Source organism: Podarcis muralis, chromosome 12 (assembly GCF_964188315.1).
Source record: "Podarcis muralis chromosome 12, rPodMur119.hap1.1, whole genome shotgun sequence".
Classification (NCBI taxonomy): Eukaryota; Metazoa; Chordata; class Lepidosauria; order Squamata; family Lacertidae; genus Podarcis; species Podarcis muralis.
In genome coordinates this window covers 59,931,514-59,953,387 of record NC_135666.1, presented here as the reverse complement: position 1 = coordinate 59,953,387, position 21,874 = coordinate 59,931,514, and the positions used below count along the sequence as shown (strand labels likewise).

The 21,874-nt window shown below is 43.8% G+C and overlaps 1 protein-coding gene across 5 annotated transcripts in view; it reads right to left on the bottom strand.

Moving 5' to 3' along the window:
• Positions 1-21,874, bottom strand: part of HECW1 (HECT, C2 and WW domain containing E3 ubiquitin protein ligase 1) — a 200,355-nt gene that overhangs the window by 140,775 nt on the left and 37,706 nt on the right. The window contains exon 2 of one of the 5 annotated variants that reach the window (XM_028749808.2): positions 6,852-6,909. The exons of the other annotated variants lie outside the window; for them this stretch is intronic. Coding sequence (XP_028605641.2) covers positions 6,852-6,878 — 27 coding nt within the window. The 5' untranslated portion in view covers positions 6,879-6,909. The remainder of the gene's footprint in view (positions 1-6,851; positions 6,910-21,874) is intronic. 5 annotated transcript variants of the gene reach the window in all.

Genomic DNA, 21,874 nt, shown 5'->3' with positions numbered 1-21,874 from the left:
AAAAACCTTTGTCTTTCAACTATTTAGGGAGAGCCTTGTGAGAAGCATTCACATTGCCACCCAAACCTCTCTGCTGCCCCTCCTGCCAGTTTGCAACTGCTGTGGACAGGCAAAAGGGCAGGTTTTGCAAAATCAAAAGTTGGAACATGATAGTAACAGACCAGCTGAGATTGCTGCTGAACAATGTCCAGTACGGTTATGGCAACTGGGTGCTAAACACTTCCTCTGCCTGTTGACTTTCCTCTGTAGTATCCACTGCCCAAGACTGTTTGCCCCGCACCCCAGGGGAGCTCATGAGCAAGCAGGGGGCGAGTATTGTTATTAAACAGCATCTTTTAACTGATATTGGTTAGAGAGATCACAGCCTCCCAGTGTTTTAAAAGCTTCACTGACTACCAATTTGCTACCAGCCGCAATTCAAATGCTGCTTCTGGCTTTTAAAGCCCTGGTGGAGTGGAAGGACTTCCTGCTGCAATATGCAAATGCTAACCCTTACAGAGGTTTCCCACTAATACCCTCTAGTAGTGTGATCTTGCAGAACACGGCCTTCTTGATTGTGGCTCCTCATCTTTGGAACTCTCCGCCTTTGGGATTGTCAGGCAACTACATCCACAGACAAATGTAAGGTTCTACACATAGGCAAGAAGAACCAGCTGCTCAAATATAAGATGAGCAGCTGCTTCTCCCTCCTGCAAAAAACACCAAGGGCACCAAGCCAAGGGGGCACAGAATTGAGAAGATCCAAATTTTGGCCTTGCATAGGATGCCACATTACAAAAGATTACCAAAGTCCGCCCATGGGATGGGGGACACTTGGCTTGCCAGTAGTACATGTGAAAAGGATCTAGGGGTTTTAGTAGACTGCAAGCTTAACATGAGTCAGCAGTGCGATGGAGCTGCACAAAAGCCCATGCTATTCTAGGCTGCATCAACAGAAATATAGTGTCCCGCTCTTGCCTCGGTGAGACCACACCTGGGCTGGTTCTACAGATATATTAAAAACACTATGAAAATGCTATAAAAGAAAAACTATAAAACATATATATGCAATTTGCCTTTGAGCTCTACAGCGCCACCCGGTGTCACAATTTTATAACACACATAACATTATAATTGCAGCTGTGTAGCTGAGTGCCCAGTGTACTGTGTCTAGTTGTGGGTACCACAATTTAAGGATAGTGACAAGCTGGACTGTGTGCAGAGGAGGGCAACCGAGGTGATTAAGGGTATGAAGAATGCTTGAAGGATTTGGGTATGTTTTTAGCCTGGTAAAGAGGAGATTGAGAGGGGATACGACAGCCGTCTTCAGATATCCAAAGAGCTGTCACATGGAAGAAGGAGTAAGCTTGTTTTCTCCTGCTCTGGAGGACAGGACTCGAACCAATGGCTTCAAGTTACAAGAAAGGAGATTCCAACTAAACACACGGAAGAACTTTCTGATATTAAGAGCTGTTCAACAGTGGAATGGACGCCCTCAAAAGGTGGTGGACATATGTCTTTATGCAGAAGTTAGACGATTAGTTGAGGTCCCTGCATTGCAGAGGGTTGGACTAGATGACCCTCAGGATCCCTTCCAACTCTACAGTTCTATGGTTCTATGATTCTAAGACATTTTAAATTTTCTCTAGCTTTTAATTGTATTTTATTTAATTTACTTTTGCTGGCTATCAATTGAATGTGTTTCTGTATTTTATTGCTTTATTAGCATCTATGATTTTAATGACTTTTGTGTTAAAAAATTCCATTAGCCACTTTGAAACCCTTAGACTGAGAGATAGGATTACAAATGAAATAAGGCCCAGGCAGGTGAAAGATTCACCCCCTTTGGTCCATTACTTCTCTGATGCAAACTGCACCATTCACTCCACCACTTTATGGCTGTTTGGAGTAAGCTCACATTTGAAGACACAGGTGTGCTAGCATCATACATAGTTCTATCCTAGGTTCTCCTTCTTTGGAATTCTGTAAAGCTAACAGGTGCAAGCTGGTTGGTAAAAGAGTGACTTTGATTCGTGAAGCAAGACAAATGTCATATGGGTTCTACTCTAATGAAGAGGAAGGAGAAAATGTCCCCCAAAGTTCAAAACTTCTCAGAGAAGGCAGCAGAGAGGCCTCAAGGTGTACAGGTCATGGCCAGTCCACACACCTTCCCCACAGAACGTGTGATAGCGCAAGGCTATAAGGAGGATGGAGCCAAGGGAGGGGCAAGGTGAGACGGATCCTCCTCACCCTGGGTGCACCAGCTGTCTCTTATGGCTCATATGCTGCAGCAGCAAGTATTCAAATTAGCTCACTTGTTCTCCTGAGCAGGAAAAGGGAGAAAAGGCAAGTGGCTCTTGTAGAGCATAACAATCCCAGTACTTGATCGTCACAGTGCTTTCTGAGCTGATGTGGATAATCTTGATGGGTGGCAACCCAATTTGCATCAGACAGTTCAGTGAGAAAGAACGTCTTCTTTCAGCAGCCGTGTTCCATTGTGATAAAGGAGATGTTTCCCTTTATGCTTGATAAATAGCAACACTTTTGCTTTTTGCGCTGCCAGTAAAAGATTTATGATGTCCTTAGCTATTCGTTTACTCACTTTAAATGCTTGCATTAGGGTTTTCCTAAATTATATGCTAAGGAGCTACACTGTTAAACTTCTAACTGGCTTTATAAACAGAAGGCTTATTGTCGGCATGTTAAGATCTGGATGGGCACTATGAATCAAGGCAGACAAGTACACACAGTAAAACTTGTGTATTTAATCACATTCCCCCCTGACCTTGAACTAGGCAGGCATTAGCTGAACATTATGCATGTGAAAGGACTCTGCAGTGCGTGGCTCCTCCCTACCCATTCTGCCCAGCCGCTGCCATTGACCTGCTAATGGAACATAGGCAGCTGTTTTATACTGAGTCAGACCATTGCTTCACTTAGCTCAGTATTGTCTACACTGACTTGCAGCAGCTCTCCAGGCTAGTTTCAGGGAGGGGACATTCCCAGCCCTGCCTAGATATACTGAGGATTGGACCCTCTGCAAGCACAGCAGAAGCTGAGCTAGTGTGAACGTCTGTGGCAGAAAAGCCTTGCACATGGAGACCTCTCCTTGCACTGGCTTCCATGGATTCTGGGGGGAGAGCTGGATGTCACTGGAGGCAAGTCCAGATTGTTATGTATTTGGTCTTTGTTTAATTTGCTTGGGGGAAAATACAACTTAGGACATCCATTTCTTTTCTCTTCCCCAATGCCTCAACTGTGTCTGCCTCATCTCAAACTCTATGAACGGTAATTATCTGAAGATGCCAAGAATTCATTGCTCAAGGTCCCCACCCCATCCCAGAAATAAAATCTCTTAGGGCTCCGTGTGCGAGAGACGCGGTAGCTAAAGTCACTTGAAACTGGTATGAATTGGTAGCGTCGACTGAAGGCAATTCAGTAAACCACTATCAAATTTGAACCTTCTTCTCTTGGGGGATGCCCTTGGGGTTTCCCCAGCTGGTGCCTCCCAACACTCCTCTGTATCCAGCCAGTCCATGACACAATTTCTTGTCTATTCTATCTGCAAGGCAGGCTGAATAGGTAATACAGTGGTACCTCAGGTCACATACGCTTCAGGTTACATACGCTTCAGGTTACAGACTTTGCTAACCCAGAAATATTGCTTCAGGTTAAGAACTTTGCTTCAGGATAAGAACAGAAATCGGGCTCCGGTGGCGCGGTGGCAGCAGAAGGCCCCATTAGCTAAAGTGGTGCTTCAGGTTAAGAACAGTTTCAGGTTAAGTACGGACCTCCGGAACGAATTAAGTACTTAACCCGAGGTATCACTGTATATTATAGCCAGCTAATGCAGTAGTTTCACAACCAGAAGCAAGTTCCACTGATTTTAGAGGCATTTACTTCCAGCTGTTATTAGCTGGAAAGGGACACGGGTGGTGCTGGAAGGCATGGCTAAGCTGCAGAAGGTGTACTGTTCTCTGAGCCCACAGCTACCTTTGAACATAGGCATGTAGGAAAGATGGCCCTGTTCTATTAGAATGCGCACATCAAAATTGCAAGGATACAAGAGGCTTTGAGGAGAGATAAGGAAATAGCTGGGGAGTATTTGGAGTTCTTTGGAGATGGGCAGATCTTCCAAGGAAAGAGGGGTAGCTGTAAGGAGTTTGTGGGTGAGCAGGACTAGGGTTGGCATTTGTCCTCTTTTTCCAGGACACATTCTCTTTTTCATGGGTATGTAAAAATGAGAGTCATCATAGAGATCCAGAGTTAAAAACAGAAGTTGGCAAATGTGTCCTCTTTTTTGTTCTTCAAAATATGGCAAAACTAGGAGCAGGTGGCTGTATCAGGTAAAATGGAGGTATTGATGTGTTAGTAAGGGGTAGGTAAGAAATGTTGGAGGTGGAAAGCAGTTGTAGTGACTGAGATGGCACTCTAGGATGGAAGAGATCACTACTGAGTGGTGACCAAGGAGGAGGATGACTCAACATTGATTACCAATGAACATCACAAGGCTGTGGGAGACCCAAGGAAGCTGCTAGGTTAGCATCTTGTAAGCATGAGCCACGAGGTCAGGAACCCATGCTGGGCACTACAAAATCATTAAGTAGATGTGTGCCTGCTTAGTGCACATACTGATGGTAAGAATTTTGAGTACCCTCAGGTCAACTTGCAAGAGTAGCAACCTTTTACTTCCCAGCACACATCTTGGCCACTCCTGGAAAATGCTGTAGCAGCAGAGATGCAAGAAAGAAGAGGAGGGTTTGCCCTTAAACCGGGGCACCTTTTGCACCTATATAGTTTTTTCATTTCTATGTACTTTCAAAAGACCAAACAGACATCCTTTCATTTTAGCAAAGATGAGAACAGTGCAAAATTTAGGAAACATATAAATGCAATAATCGTAAAGTGATTTCATGCATTTCTTCAACAATTTGCAGCACTGTTTTCCTCCCTCAGACAATTAGCTGTAAACATTTTCTCAACAACAGAAATAACTTTCGAGGGTTTTTTTAAAGCCCATAAGAAATTTAAGAACATAACAGGAATTTCATATGTACAAAACGCATGCAGCACTTGGAAATCTCTGTATTAGTAGGCAATGAAATTGTTCTATGATTCAGCAACAAAGTAGAATGGAGTAAGAAGCAAATCCCAAAATACTTTATTTATTTATTTCAGAGACAGAAATAGCACCAGGGAAAACACTGCCACATGTTCTGATTTTGTACAAACACATAGTAATTTAGAAGGACTAAGCTCAGCAAAATTGTGTATATAGGAACAAGAATCTACTGCATGCTCAGCAGCTTTAAGATCCTCAAATATATACTACTGAGGTGCTTTATATACTTCATATGTCGTGCACATGATGATGGCTGATTTATGCGCTGTAATGACTTTGAATCAAGTCAAGGTTAACGATTCTATGAATTAGAGAAACGCCACATGCATGAGTGGCAGGTGCACTATCTGTGTTTGGCTCACTATGAATATGATCAGCTGCAATGCTCAAGCTGCACACTGCTCCTTGTTTAATAAGTGCCATAACTAGATTTCAAAAATAGAATTTATGGGAAGACACTGAAAAAAGGACATGCATGCAGTTAAGTTAAGTAGACTTTTGAGGATGCCATTTCAAAAGGAACACTTTTTAGGCTTCCGTATAAAGCAGTGGTGAGGAACCACAAGCCTGAGGGTCAAATCAAGCAGCCACTAGCCCCTAGCCTACCTATAGGACTCTTCCCAGGCGTCACCCCTCACCCCCTCACTTGCTCTTCCCCTGCCTCAAGGGGCTTTGCCTGGCTGGAATGCACCCTCGAATAATGCCTTTTGCTTGCCTCTGTGGAGGGTGAAGGTGGGCAGGGTAGAAGCCTGTGGTTTTTGTGCAAATGGAGTGTAACCTGTTAGCACTGCTCTACCCTCTTTTGATCTTTCGGTGTAAGGGCTACCCAAAAAGCCAATTTAAAATTGGTTAATTGGGCGGGCCTTAGAAAAAGTTGCATAGGGATTTTTATATGATGTTTCACACACTCTCCCATACACATGCATGCACTGATGCAGTTTTAATAATTTATGTATGTAGGGCATGTCATCCCAGAACGCCCCCACCCCAATTTAGTGGGAGTAGTATTTTAAATAAGAAGGTAAGAGGTTGTGCAAATCTGCACCAGTTATATCACTTCCCTAATGTAGGAGTGCTCTGTGTTCATGGAGGAAGAACTCACAAATAGCTTAGATACTGGAGGCACATGAATGCTCAGCTTGTACACAATACTAAGCCAAACCATGCCTTAGCATGGATGCTCCCACAGAGGAGACTGTGGCTTCTTTGCTCCTCCCACAGTCCTTCTGGCACTGTGTTACTGTGAGCTAAGCCACTGGGTCATTGTCTGCTGTGGAAATAAATGCCTCAGCGGGCAGGAAATGTGTGTCAAATTCACCACACTTTTGAATTCGTGGCAGGCTTCAAGCTACTATTTAAGTGGTAGCTAAATAGTACCCTGCTATAAATTAGGCTTCCTTAACCAGATACATGTCTTACCTAGAAGCCTATTACTGCAAGGTCTTTTCCATGTCCCTTAGATGTTAAAAATGAGTCAAGGACAGAACAAAACCAAAGTTCAACAGGAGTCATTGGGAAACTGCACGGGAACAGACAAAAACCAGGAGAGGGTTCAGTTTGGCCCCTAGGCCCACAGTTCCCCACTCTTGCTTAAGCAGACCCACACTATCTGAATTGGGCAGACCTTTGAACAGTGTTTACCTAGGGCACCTGCAACCAGCCCTGGGCTATGGCACATTCCATTGTGACTGGTTGTGGATTTATAATGGAATGACATGGATGGCTTTTATAATCAGAAAAACACACTGACCTTAACACTACACAGGTGGAGCAGCATAATGACTCCTCAATTGTAAGTGCATCAATTCCTGGGGAAAAGTTCAATGAGGTTAACTCAGTATGTGTTCCAAAGTGACATATTAATACAGAGACATATATTTATGAAAACAGAACATTGTGTTTTGCCCCAAAATATACCTCTTCCATTCCAATGTGTATTCATTTATGTTTGGTGTGTTTTATGTAGCTTTTTATCATTTTCCTGTTAACATATTGCTGTAGACTTGGATGCTAAGCCAATAAAACTTGCACTGTTAAAAACAACAGAAAAGCTTTGAAATAACTTGGAAACATATTGGAAAATGCAGTTAAAAGCTATTCATTTGGTCTAAGAAAATCTTATAACTAAATCAACATTGTTGTAACAATGACCGAACTGAAAGTACCACCAGAAAAACCTTTTCATTTATATCTATATTCTGAAAGATTTGCCGCTTGATGGATGGTGCAGTCCATTAAACACTAAAAATCAGATGTTTCTAAGCTTTGATGAAGCAAATGGGATTTAGAGCTCCCTTCCCTCACACACACACACACACACACACACCCCGCCAGGATTGTACAGTAAACTGCTATTCATAAGGTGGTTCAGTGATGGAAACTATCTGCTACAAGGCAATAAAAGGGGAGAGGAATGCTTATCAGCAATTATCAGGAGAAGGTTGTGGAGGCAAGGCCACCGCAGTCAGCAGTGCACAGTTGTTGCGCAAGGAAAGCTGCACCGCCCCCCCCCCCAAAAAAAAATTAAGGCAGACTCTGCTCATAAGGTCTGAGGTGTATGTTGAAGCCCCACAGAACTTTGGATCTTAGCCATTGTGATGTAGCACACTACAGTAAAATCCATGGAGCTCATTTCAGTGCTTTATATTTTGGAGTGGGATTCTACATTCACAAACAACACGAACAACAGTGTTTTACTTTAAATAACTAAATTCCATTTACCGTATTTTTTGCACCATAACACTCACTTTTTTCCTCCTAAAAAGTAAGGGGAAATGTCTGTGCGTGTTATGGAGGGAATGCCTACGGGTGGCATGCCTACGGATTTTCCTCCTCTAAAAACTACGTGCGTGTTATGGTCGGGTGAGTGTTATAGAGCGAAAAATACGGTAAGTGTGTGGGTTTTACATCCAAGTAAGTGTGCTGAGAATTGGAGTAGCAGTGTAACATGCTAACTTAAATTTAACCTCTCAGACTAAAGGAATTCAATGCAAATCTTCACCGACTGATATTAACTGGTGGGGGTGAGGTGAGGCATTCAAATACAAGGGGTTGATCCCTATGGTATAGTTTGCTCGGGTTTACTCACAGCAGACCCATTGAAATTAATGAGCTTAATTTAGTCATGTTCATGAACTGCAAGGGGTCTCTTCTGAGTAAAACATAGTTGATTATCACCCTGTGTATGCACACTTTAGAAAACTCTTATTTATGAAGCAGCAATTACAGTATTTGAACAAAAAAAATAAGTACAACTTTCAAGAGATGACCACCTTCACCTTGATATATTGTAACCCACACCAACAAAATAGGTCTAAATAGGTCTGATTTGTTGCAATTATTTATTTTCTTACTCAAGAAACAGAAGCAGAATTACAGAAAACTTCATTCACAATGGATGGATATTAACCCCTTAGGATGCAGTCCTATACTCAAGATCTGCTGGCTGAGAATTCAACAGACGCTCCACTATACTGATGGGAAAGAAGATAAATTGCCGCCATGCTCCCCCCCCCCCCCCGCAACTTCGTTCCATTGTCCTGGACCTTCCCAGTCAATATCAGGATGTATTCTGCTTGGGTATATGAGCCAGAACATGAGAGGAACCTTTGTGTGTGCAATTATACTGACTATCCATTTGCAATGTACGAAGGGTACTTGGAAAGGGAGGGAATTCTGTGTGGAATTGAACCAGCAACTTCCTGAGCGGGGGCATCAGAGCCTGATCCTGTGTCTGTACCCGCTTTGCAGACTGCAAGGCTGAGCTCCCTTGTTTCTTGCTTGCGCCTTTCTTCCATTGGAGGGAGGGTGGGATGGAGGCAAAAAATAAAAATAAAAATCTGTTGGGGAGGATTTGAACCAGAAAACTCCTGAGAGTGTCTGTCACTGCTTTAGCAGACAGTGCCACAGAAGCACCTTCACGGCCCCTGCAGCAGCTGACTGGTTCTCTGTGTTTCTTGCACATTGGGGGCATGGCAATGGGATGAACAACCTCTTTGCTTTGCCTGCATGAGGTGGCCCCATATAAGTGCTAGCAGAGGCTTATTTAGAGCAGGGCAACCATGTCCCCTACACTGGCGCTGAGCCGATGTAGGCGTTGCAGGGTGTCACAGCTATGACATAGTGCACATGCAGCACAGAAGGTGAGAGGCAGGGGTGGCGGCGCTGAATTTGGGCTTTGCACAGGGCACTGCTGAAATATGAAAGGCCAAAACCCACCCCTGGTGTGAGCAGCATGTAAGGGTTGGTGCTGGCATGGCCTTAATTGGGAAGGTTGGTAGAGTTCCAGGGGTGCTGTGGGTGCGAATGCCATTTTCATACTCCTTTGGAATGTTCTGGTTCTGGTTCTGTGCTTGCTTGCTTGTTTGTTTAGTATACCTCCCTTCATCCACAGTTCCCAGGGTGGTTCACAACACAAAAGCACAAGGGGACCACAAAATACGCAATAAAAACAAAAACAAACCAATAACACACGTTTAAAAGCGTACTGGGTGCTTTCATATTTCTCTCCCAGGCTGAGCATGTCAGCCTGTCAGCGTCTCAGCAGCATCTCCCTGGTCCTGGCTTATTGCGAATATAGGATTTCTCTAGCCATTTCGTTTCAGTCTGTGAAAATTCCTCCAAATATCAGGATGCGATCCAATATTCATTTTCCCCTTTAAGTGTTAAACAATGAATTTGATTATGTATGAATGCTAGTATCATTAAAATGACTCAGGATGGTTCAAAGTGTCTTAGCATGCCCAGAGACTGAAGCTGAAGCTATTTAACATATCATAAAATTAAAATTAGAGGGACGCAGGTGGCGCTGTGGGTTAAAGCCTCAGCACCTAGGACTTGCCGATCGAAAGGTCGGCGGTTCGAATCCCTGCGGCGGGGTGCGCTCCTGTCGTTCGGTCCCAGCGCCTGCCAACCTAGCAGTTCGAAAGCACTCCCGGGTGCAAGTAGATAAATAGGGACCGCTTACTAGCGGGAAGGTAAACAGTGTTTCCGTGTGCGGCTCTGGCTCGCCAGAGCAGCGATGTCACGCTGGCCACGTGACCCGGAAGTGTCTGCGGACAGCACTGGCTCCCGGCCTATAGAGTGAGATGAGCGCACAACCCTAGAGTCTGGCAAGACTGGCCCGTACGGGCAGGGGTACCTTTACCTTTACCTTAAAATTAAAACAGTGATATCTAAACAGAAAGGAGTGGAGGGAAAACCTGGCTTGAAATGTTCTGTTACATGCTGCTATATACTGCAAATAATTCCATTTAGGTAAATTCAGTACATTCACACACACACACACACACACACACACCGTTCCCCTTGCCCAAACTTCTAAATGCTAGGAAAACTTAAAGACCAGTGAAGAGAAGATTAAAGAATACCATTTATCCTAAAATAGGTGCAACACCCAATGTGTGAGCTGCATTCCAACAACATCTGTAGGACTACAAATTGGTCAGCGCTGTCTTTGAAAGATAGACTTCTGCAGCATAATTTCACTACCAGTTCAGCTCATTATGGATTCCTGTGTCTAAGCCTCACTGTGAACCTTAATCTGCATTTAAGCTCTGGGCCTACCTGTGATTGCACGTTGCAGGTCTATCTATGTGCTCTTATCATAAACCCTAACTGCCATGCTGAAAAAGGGACTTTCTATGGAATCTTTATTCAAGTCAAGTAACCTTTATTGGCATCACATAAGAACATTCAGAATACATTCAGAATAGATAGGCCAGTGCATACTTTGGCGACAAAAAATCAAATAGAGGAACTTAGCTACTGTCTCTCCCCTGTAATAAGAAGCGCATGACCTCTGTCTCTGGTTTCCATGTTGGAATGCATACATGGTCTAAAAATTGTTGGCGGAGATCATCATACATTTTACATTTAAGGGCCATGTGAGCTAGAGTTTCCACCAGGTGGGCATCACATGGGCAGATCCTATTTCCTTCTGCCAAACCCGCAAACCTACCCCAAAGGAGGTTAGAAGGATTAGAATTGAACCTAGGCAGCGAAAAGGCCCTTCTTTCTTGCGGATTGAACAAAACTTGTAAATAATTAAGATTAAATTCCTGTGCCCAGAGAGTCGAAAATAAAGGGGGGAACATGTTTTTCCCGCAGCTGAGATTAGTTCCTGGTGATCTGTGTCCCACAGCCTAGTTTTTAACATGGTCTTGGCGACTGGGAAAGCCACAGAGCCCAGGAGATCCTCTGAAAGCCCAAGTTGCCGTATCTTTGTTATCCCATCTTTAATAAAACCTTTAATAAAACTAGAACAGAAATAAAACTATGGGATGTGTGAATGACTTATGATGACAAGGCAGAAGAGAGTATAAGAAAACAAAGGTGAGGACTGAGGAGAGATGCAGAGTCTGAGAGGATGGAGAGATGAGGGAGAATGAAGTAGAGCAGAAGCAGAATAAGGGATAGGGATGTAACAAGTACAGGGAGGAAAGTGGTTCAGGAGAGGGGGAGTGAAACCTGTTGCAGGAATTGTTGGGTACAGCAAGACACAGGACCGCAAGGGTTAGCCATGGCACTAAAAGCGCAAAAACTGTTGGGGGCCTTCTCTATGCCACGAGACCCTCCTCCTCCTCTTATGCATAGAATATTACCAGGTATATAATGCTTACAAGCTACTGGTTCTAGACTTCCAGGTAAAGATGAAACACAGACATTGTACATTTTACTCTCTCCACTAAATTTTTTTTGAACCAAATGTATTTCCCAATATTCAGTCACATAGGAGTGTGTGACCAAGACACAGAACCACAAAAGAAGCTAAAGAGGCAGGGCTACTCAAATGAAAACAGCCTTGATTTTCAATGGCTGGGGTCATCAAGAGCTGGCACACCCTTAATGCTAAAAATGTGTACCAGTTTACATTTTTCCATGTAATTAACTGGTTCTCACTCCATTCCAAGCAATGAACTTGGAAGTACTGTTGCACTGAAGTGAAACCTGCCCTCTACCTATGTCACTGGATGGATCAGACCTATGTAACTATCTTAGATAGATAGATAGATAATATTTATTACGGCCATAGGCCCATACAGGTAAAAACAACACATAAGTGACAGCTTGTTCCGTGGGGAAAAGAAAAAAAAACAGTCGCTAAAACACCACTATAACAATAAAATACTATAAGATGGAAAGGCATGCTACGCCTTAATTAGCTTGTAGTGCTCCTTGGCGTCACTTTTGGGTAAGGACAGCGACCAGGAACCTAGCCACTTTCAGGGTCGTGTGGGAATCCTTATCCTGCAAGATTTGGGCAAGGTGGAATTTTGGTGGGGTACCCTCTAGTTTCTGTATGATTGATCCCAACAAATTTGCCCGTGGCACATTGAACAAGGGGCAAGTGAACATAATGTGCTGAAGCGACTCCGGCGTCTCCTTATCACATTCGCACATGGCGGAGGCTTGGCCCTTTGAGAATCTATGTCTCAGGACATTGGAGGGGAAAACGTTAAACCTCGCTTTGGTGAAGGCCAGTCTATGGGCAACAGTCGAAAGGGAGGAGAGGTATGATGGAACGCAGTAAGTTAAAGTGATACCAATGTTCTGGGGCGAACAAACACCTCCCCCCAGCATATAATTTTGCTGTAAGTCGATGTCATCCAGTCTTTGACGGATCTGTCTTTGAGCAGTGATTTGGTCTAGTTTTAGGGAATCTGAGGGAGAGATTCCATAACTCAGGAGTTTGGCATGAATTCTACTAGTCCAAAGGCTGGAGAATTCATCTCGCCATAAGCATTGGACAAGATAATGGTTTGGTAATCTATGCCACAATGATAACCAGTAATTGAAGACTTGCTTCCACAGGCAAGTTTCTAAGGATGCGATCTTCAATTCTAGTCGCATGGCTGCGTTGCTTACGCACAGGGGGAGCATTAGGAGCCGACGTAGGAATTGGCTTTGCAGAGTCTCAAGAGGAGCAAGATCTGTCATCACGGCCCAGAGCGGGGCAGCATAAGCAAGCACGGCAACCACTTTTGCCTTGAACACCTTTAGGGCCGAGGGAACATGCAGAGCTCCGTCCGAAAAGAAAAACCTATCTTAATTATCTTACGACACAAAATTTCTTGCAATAAACAAGTCCTACCTCAAGCCATCATAATGTGGGGCATCACCTAAGAAATGCATCAAATGCATTTTCTCAGTGACAAAGTCCAGCGCAGGAAGATCTGCTTTTGTCCACGAGGCATTTTCTGGAGTGTATGTGCTCTCTGCTTGTAACACACTACAGTGGTACCTCGGGTTAGGAACTTAATTCGTTTCGGAGGTCCGTTCTTAACCAGAAACCATTCTTAACCTGAGGTACCACTTTAGCTAATGGGGCCTCCCGCTGCAGCCGTGCCTCTGCCGCATGATATCTGTTCTCATCCTGAGGTAAAGTTCTTAACCTGAGGTACTATTTCTGGGTTAGCAGAGTCTGTAACCTGAAGCGTCTGTAACCTGAGGTACCACTGTATAGCGTAGGCCAGGGGAAAGCAGACAACAGGGCTCTGGGCTCAGAACCTTTTAGTTCTAAGTGCATTTTTTCTGTACCTATCTCTGGTTGGTGGGTCACAGGGTTGTAGGAAAAACAAAAAAGACCCTGCAAACCTCACATCGGCCCAGCACTGTCCTAGGTTAGGTCCTTCTGTGCATTGATCCAAACGTACAGGAGAGGGAGCTGGACCAGGAGGACTTTGTTTCCTTCTAATTTTGTGTTCTAATCAATTGATTGAGATCCTTGAAAATCTGGGAGAAACCCCTGAGGATTTTTGTGGTCCTGTGAGTACTTAACAAAAATATTTGTAACACATATGGAAACCAAATGTTTAACTAAGATAGGCTATTAATAAATACAATGGAATGTAGTCATAATTATATGCTAATATAAGCAGCTCACTGCAAGTCGTAAGCAAGAGAACAGATGAATTTTCTGAATGAAATTCACAGTGTTAAATGCACCTATGTGACAGAAAAACCAACTAGTGATTGTAAAGATGGGCAATTTGGAAAGTTCTAGTCTTTGGGCAGTTGATTCAGGATGTCAACTGATGCCGAGAGTAATAAAAAACAATCACAATATTTGAAGCTGAAAAAGAATCTGACTTGACAAAGCTTTTCTCCTTTAAGCAAGCCTACCATTAGGGCCCAAAGTCACGTATTAGAAATGGCCTTGTACTAGGATCTAGGGGGCATCTATATCCCACACCATCGTTGTATAGGACTGCAGCTTAAATGCTTCCCTGCTGCATCACTCAAGGACTTGTGTAGGCCAATTAAAGCTGTGCCATTCACAAACAATGTTTCCACTCTCCCTAAAGAAATGCTTTGCCATTTTGTGAAACATTATTTTTTAAAAATAGTTATTTTAACATCTCTCATATTTTTTCATTTCAAAGTATAGATTCACTCCCCCCCCCCAATTGATCTAAAGCAGTGATGGCCAAACCTGGCCCTCCAGCTGTTTTGGGACTACAATTCCCATCATCCCTGACCACTGGTCCTCCTGTTAGCTAGGGATGGTGGGAGTTGTAGTCCCAAAACAGCTGGAGGACTAAGTTTGGCCATCAATGATCTAAAGGCACATGAGACTATCACCCTGCTCAGAGCTAAGCAGGGTTCAGTCTGTTCAGCACTTGGGGACCACATGTATGCAATTTTGGGTTGTGACCTGATGGCTGAATAAGGATGCAGGCACATAAGGCTGGGTTGAACTAGAACACTGTGTTTAAGTTGAAACCAATCAAAACACCTGCAAGGGAAACAACTACAGTGGTACCTTGGCTTAAGAACATAATTCGTTCCGGAGGTCCATTCTTAACCTGAAACTGTTCTTAACCTGAGGTACCACTTTAGCTAATGGGGCCTCCCGCTGCCACTGCATCGCCACCACCCGATTTCTGTTCTTATCTTGAAGCAAAGTTCTTAACCCAAGGTACTATTTCTGGGTTAGCGGAGTCTGTAACCTGAAGCGTCTGTAACCTGAAGCGTCTTAAATCTGAGGTACCACTGTATTGGTGTAGGAACATACAATGAAACTGCAGCCGCTAGGGAAACCAAAACCCTACCAGTTAGAAATGCAGTACAGTGGTACCTCGGGATGCGAACGGGATCCATTCCGGAGACCCATTCGCATCCTGAGCGCAATGTAAGACACGATGGCACGTCTGTGCGTGTTGCATTTTGCCGCTTCCGCGCATGCGTGTGACATCATTTTGAGCGTCTGTGCATACGCGAGGGGCGAAACCCGGAAGTAATGCGTTCCGTTACTTCCCGGTTGCCGCGGAGTGCAACACGAACACGCTCAACCCGAAGCACATTCAACCTGAGGTATGACTGTATCTCCACCCCCAAGCAGATGAGGCAAATTCACCTCAAAGGCAGGTCCTTTCCTGTCCCAGGGCGCCATGGCCATGGGTATAGCCAGGATTTGGGGGGGGGGGGCAGAACCTCCGTTAGCTATATATTTTTATTTATATTTATTGATTGGGGGGCAGCTGCCCATCCCTGACCCCCCTTGGCTATACCCATGCCCATAGGCCAGAGAGCAAGCCTTGGGGCCCAGTCATCACCCTGAAAGTTACCTAAAGGGAGTCACCTGGTTGAAACTTAAGTTCCACTTTCCACAGCCAACCACCAGAAACAGGGGGTAAATCTCTACAAAACATGAAAAAGGCTCAGCCCTAGGAATCAACATTTGACGTATGAAGCCACTGGTTGAGAAACAGCACCACAGGCAATATGAATATGCAAGATAGATAATAATTGGCAAAACAGCTCAGAATGAGTCTCTGATACCATTGGCAGAATCACATAATTGTTGAATTGTCGAGTTGGAAGAGACCCCAAGGGTCATCTAGTCCAGGAATGTTCAACACGTCAATCGCAATCAACCAGTCAATCATGGGATTGATTTTGGTCAATTGAGAGAGGGAGGGAGGGAGGGAGGGAGGGAGAAGCCCTGCACACTCCAACTGGCTCCTCAGATCTGTGTAAACTAATATAAAAATATAGTTTTATTTTTCTCATTTGTTTAGTTACTTGTCCATATAGTAACTATTTAGATCTGTCATGATGATATCTAAACATAAAGCATGTTCTCCTTCATGGAGAGCACGTGTTGCAGTGGGGTCTGCTGGGCCACCCCTCTGTTACCAGGCAGGGTCTCTAAAGATGGCCTGGGGCAGTGATTGGTTCACTGGGTTGCTGGGGTAAAAGTTATGTTGCAATTTTGGTGGGAGGGGTAAAATGTTTAAATACTCTGCACGCAGCCTGGAGCTTTCTCTTTGCTGCGTGCAACGGATCACCCGCCCACCCGCCCTTGAGTAAGGGGTTGTTGCATTGACCTTGCTATGCCTGCCATGGGGTCGTCTGCTGTTGGGGCAGGGGCCTGGTAGGAATTTTGTCCATCTGGCAGATTGGCTGGGCCATTTGGTTTTTGCCTACTGCGTAGCAAATCATCACAACTTGTAAGGTTGCGGTTAGGCATTGGTTATAAATTGGTGGAGGAGGGGTTAGGATAGGCTGGGCCTGCCCCTCCATGGTTGCTGCGGAAAGGGAATTCCGTTGAAGGAATCCTGGGGCTTGCCATCTTTTCGTCCAATCCCTGGAATGGGACTAGGGCCGGCAAGCCTTCGGGGAGCAGGCGGGTGAGAGGTGAGGGTCTGTGACTCAACTCCATTTCTCCCCGACTTGCTTTCCCCCACACTGTCTTTTGGTGGTGCCCGGAAGTCAGTTCTGTCCCCAGGCGGGGGGGACAGATAGTCTTAACCAATGCCTAAACAACCACTCACGGTTTTGTATTTAAATAAAGTTGTGGCCAAAATTATGCCAAAAACCTTAAAACAAAAATTAAGTGTGCGTTGTGAGTTATTTGGGGGGTGGCTTGGGGACCTCGACACGCAACTACTGTATCTGTGAAATAAAGATCCATTTATCTATCTATCTTAAATGACTTTGGAGGGGTGGGAGAAGGGAACGCTTGCTGAAGAATGACAAGGGGAGAGTTTGGTAGATCACTGCCAGTTTTTGATACTGGATAGTAGACCACAGCCTGCTTGAAGTTGGACATGCCTGATCTAGTCCAACCCCTTACAATGCATGGATCTCAGCTAAAACATCCCTGACAGGTGGCCATCCAACTTCTGCTTAGAAACCTCCAAGGAAGGAGAGCCCACCACCTCCAGAGGGAGACCACCCCACTGTCAGACAGCTCTTACTGTCAGAAACTTCATCCTGATGTTTAGATGGAATCTCCTGTCTTGTTAGAAAGGAATCCTCTGTGTGTACATGTGATAATTCTCTTAAGTTTTTCCTATGAGAAGTAGCAATATGTATTTGTGAAATAAACCATATTCCACCCAGTCTTCCTTCAGTCTGATAAAACAGCTGAATTCGGAAGCCTTTGACCTGCCAGCTGAGACAATAAAAAAGCCTGCCAACTGCCACTAACTTTTACTCAATTCAGGACTGAGCCATGTCCTAAAATATAGGACACAGCAATAAGCAAATGAAATTGCCGCATGTATTTCATATATAAAATATTAACAGCTCTAAAACACCACAGACAATAAAAATGAAAGCTCAAAACAGTGGATGCCACTACAACTGATTTTTTATCTACATTTTGGTGAAATCAATCCTAATTACTAGACATCTATGCTATTCAGTGCATTATCTGTGGTATAGAAAATAATTGCAGAGTTGGGAAGATAGAGCCTTTCTATTTTTCCAGCCTTTGTACTATAAAACAATAGTCTGTCACTGAATCAGGCACTATAGTCTCCTTGCTAGCATTATGCTAATTGCTGGACTCCACCCCAGACCTAGCACTGGCCCAACAGCAGCTGGCAACGCTACTGATCCAGCAAAGATCTACAGGGCTGGTTAAAATGTGCCAATGACATATGGGGAATAAAATTGACATGATAATACTATTTGCTATTTTTTGTGCATTTGCTCCCAATGTTTCTGGGAGAGGCAAAGGAAAATTACACCAGCCTCAGATAATAGTAATTGGTTTGAGCGTTCAGCAAATAGCTGGCTGGCTGGATCCATTCAGTCGATATGTCTTTCAGGGATTATTCTGCTTCAATTCCTGCATTTCAGGGGGTTGGACTAGATGACCCTGGGGATCCCTTTCAAACCTACAATTCTATGATTCTAAGGGCAGGGTGCTTGTTTAGCTTGCATGAAGTACTTATGCCACTACATCTGATCCGCTTCTCTGCAGTTTTACCATTGGGAAGGTTACATTTCAAGTAGTGACCAAGACCTCCCTTGCTATTATATACAGGTCACACACACAAAAATCACGAAAATGATTCCCCAACACCCCAAGGTTTCATAGCATACTCACATATCACAATAAAAAATTCAAATGTATACCTGGAAGTACATGAACATTTGCAGAAAGCTTTATTAATTCAGCCAGAATGTTTGCAGACATTCTGTGACATCACAGCAGCTCATTTTACACCTGTGGAGCATAATCTGGAACTTTGACCACCAGGTTTCTGTGACTTCTAGACTGGCCAGGAAGAATTCAAGGAACTCTGACGTAACGCCGGGAGGGTGTGCCACTTAGCTAGCTTTCTCCTGATAGTTAGGAAGATGTTTTAAACAAGGGTATGGAAACTACTGGACTGCATCTCTCATCTTCTCTTACCATTGGCCATTTTGGCTGGGGCTGGTGGGAGCTTGAGTCCAGTAACATCTGGAGGACCAGGTTTTTATTTATCGGCTGCCTTTATGAGTTAAAACTCATTTAAAGTGACCAGGACACAGTAACAGATAACACCATTTCCAATCACAATAAAATATATTATAATACAACTGCCATAAAACGCATAATATTAATAAAACCTGCAATAATAAATATATATCTCCACTCCTTTTGTAAAGTATGCTATTTACTCTTGCAGGTGTTAATGTAATTTTTTAAAAGTTGATGTTGACTTTTGTTTTGTTTGTTTCAAGCATTTTATAATGATTTGTTGTGTTTTGTTGTAATTTTACAAGTACTTTAAGAGCCGACTTTTGACTATGAAGTGGGATGCAAATTGTAATTACCATCTTCTTTTAGTTGGCAGATAGTTTACTAATACCTTCAAAAGGCGAAATAAAAAGGCAACAGAAAATGTAACTTGGCCTATTCAACACTCATTTATAGAGGGAGAAATTCAACATAAAAGGTAAAGGTAAAGGTACCCCTGCCCGTACGGGCCAGTCTTGACAGACTCTGGGGTTGTGCGCCCATCTCACTTAAGAGGCCGGGGGCCAGCGCTGTCCAGAGACACTTCTGGGTCACGTGGCCAGCGTGACAAAGCTACTCTGGCGAGCCAGAGCCGCACACGGAAACACTGTTTACCTTCCCGCTAGTAAGCGGTCCCTATTTATCTACTTGCAGCCGGGGGTGCTTTTGAACTGCTAGGTTGGCAGGCGCTGGGACCGAACAACAGGAGCGCACCCCACCGCGAGGATTCATAGAATCATAGAGTTGGAAGAGACCACAAGGGCCATCGAGTCCAACCCCCTGCCAAGCAGGAAACACCATCAGAGCACTCCTGACATATGGCTGTCAAGCCTCTGCTTAAAGACCTCCAAAGAAGGAGACTCCACCACACTCCTTGGCAGCAAATTCCACTGTCGAACAGCTCTTACTGTCAGATTCGAACCGCCGACCTTTCGATCGGCAAGCCCTAGGTGCTGAGGCTAAATCATTAGCTGAATCCTGACCAATATATAGCCAAAACACTGAATGGTTCACCCTGGGTGGATGTAAGCCTGTATAAGAGGGTGATCAGGCACTCTCAGCTTTCTAAAAAAGAGCAGGATGTAATTTTTAAAAAAATATCACCAATGCCACTCCATGGCAAAGTAATACAATTTAAATCACTTAAAACAACAACAACAGCAGGATGCTGAGAACATAGCCACTTCTCTGAAGAGGTACTACATTACCTATACAGAATCACAGAATCCATTTTCTGTTCCCTTAGAAATGTTTCTTCTTTTTCTAGGAGATACTTTACACAACATCACCTAGTTAATCCAGTTCTGAAAACACTGATTGAACCTAATATGGCTTGGAGTACAGGAAATAAATGAAAGTGACTGTCTGGTACCCATCTACTTGTTATTGTCAAAGCATATCTGATGTATCACCAGCCATGTAGCTGTGCATGAAATGCGGACCAAGATGAAAATTAATAAAGACTGGGATGGGTAGTTATGGAGACTGCAGTATCAAACGGATATTTGCTACATAACACTAAACCACGTCTTGGAGTTATGTGAAGTCCCTGTACTCTTCACATACAACAATAACCTATCCCCCTTTCCTGCTTGGAAGCAAAGCATACTTTGCCATTTCATCTGAATCAACAAACTATGGTTTATGTTTGTCCCCTAAATCAATATCAAAAAGTGGAATTTGCTCCTAGTATCAGATTTCTGCAGCGTTTGCTTGTTCAGATGGAGGGCAAAATAAGGTTTGCTTCCACCTGGGCCTATATGTGAAATCACAATGCACTTTAAAAAAGAAGCAGCAAAACTCTAATTTCAATCAATTTCACAAAAAACTCATAGTCAGTGACAAATTCTTTTGGCAAGAGAAAAATTATCACCCATGGTTGTTGATGTACATTAACTTGGTGTTAAGAAAAGTCCCTTGTTCCTTATTAAGGAAGGTTGGGGTATCAGCTCATCACTAGACAGTTCGTTTCTATTTATCATGCACATCCGACCTCACTCCACATTCCTGTCTTGTGATCTCTGTTACCTGTTTTCCTGCTTGTGATTCAATGTCCTGCATTGCCAATGGGTCCTCCAGATATAATTACCACCTGATTTCATTCACGGTTCTAGCAAAGTCTCCTCCAAACTCTGCTTTATGGCAGAGGTAAATAGAATCCCCATTACTCTAATGTCTGGTGTGCTGCTCTCTCCCTCTTTTATATACTGGGGAGCGGGTACACTGGATAATCTCATCCAGAATGCACTGTACCTTCTAGCAGTGTACTTCATGATAAAACATCATATCCATTTACAGTGGTACCTCGGGTTAAGTACTTAATTTGTTCCGAAGGTCTGTTCTTAACCTGAAGCTGTTCTTAACCTGAAGCACCACTTTGGCTAATGGGGCCTCCTGCTGCCGCCGCGCCGCAGGAGCACGATTTCTGTTCTCATCCTGAAGCAAAGTTCTTAACCTGAGGTAAGATTTCTGGGTTAGTGGAGTCTGTAACCTGAAACGTATGTAACCCGAGGTACCACTGTAATATCGAAGTATAACATTGTGCTTCTCTTTCTGTGCAGTGGGCATTAAAAATCAAAGCTCCATTTTTAAAAATTACAATAACCTTTAAAGTATCAAACAGAAATTCACACACCAACACTTTATTCTGAACCAAGTTTGGAATTTTCTATGGTTGAAAAAAGCTTGGGCACTTGGATAAATTGAACTGGTTCATATTGATCAGAAAGTGAGACATGTTACAGTCAGCTAAATTTAGCTGCTGACTAGTTTGTAGCTATGGTATCAGAAAAACAAAATTAACTAGTGATGTTCAGACTGTGCACTAGGAAATGGTGGGGTAACTACGTGAAAAAGTAGTATGGACAATACCGTATTTTTCACCCCATAGGGCGCACCGGCCCATAGGACGCACCTAGTTTTTTTTGGGGGGGGGAATAAAAGGGAAAAAAATTATTTCCCCCTCAGGCGCGGGGCTGGGGCGGGGGATGCCCGAGCTTCCCCCGACCCCAGCCCCCAGAACAGGCTGCTATCCG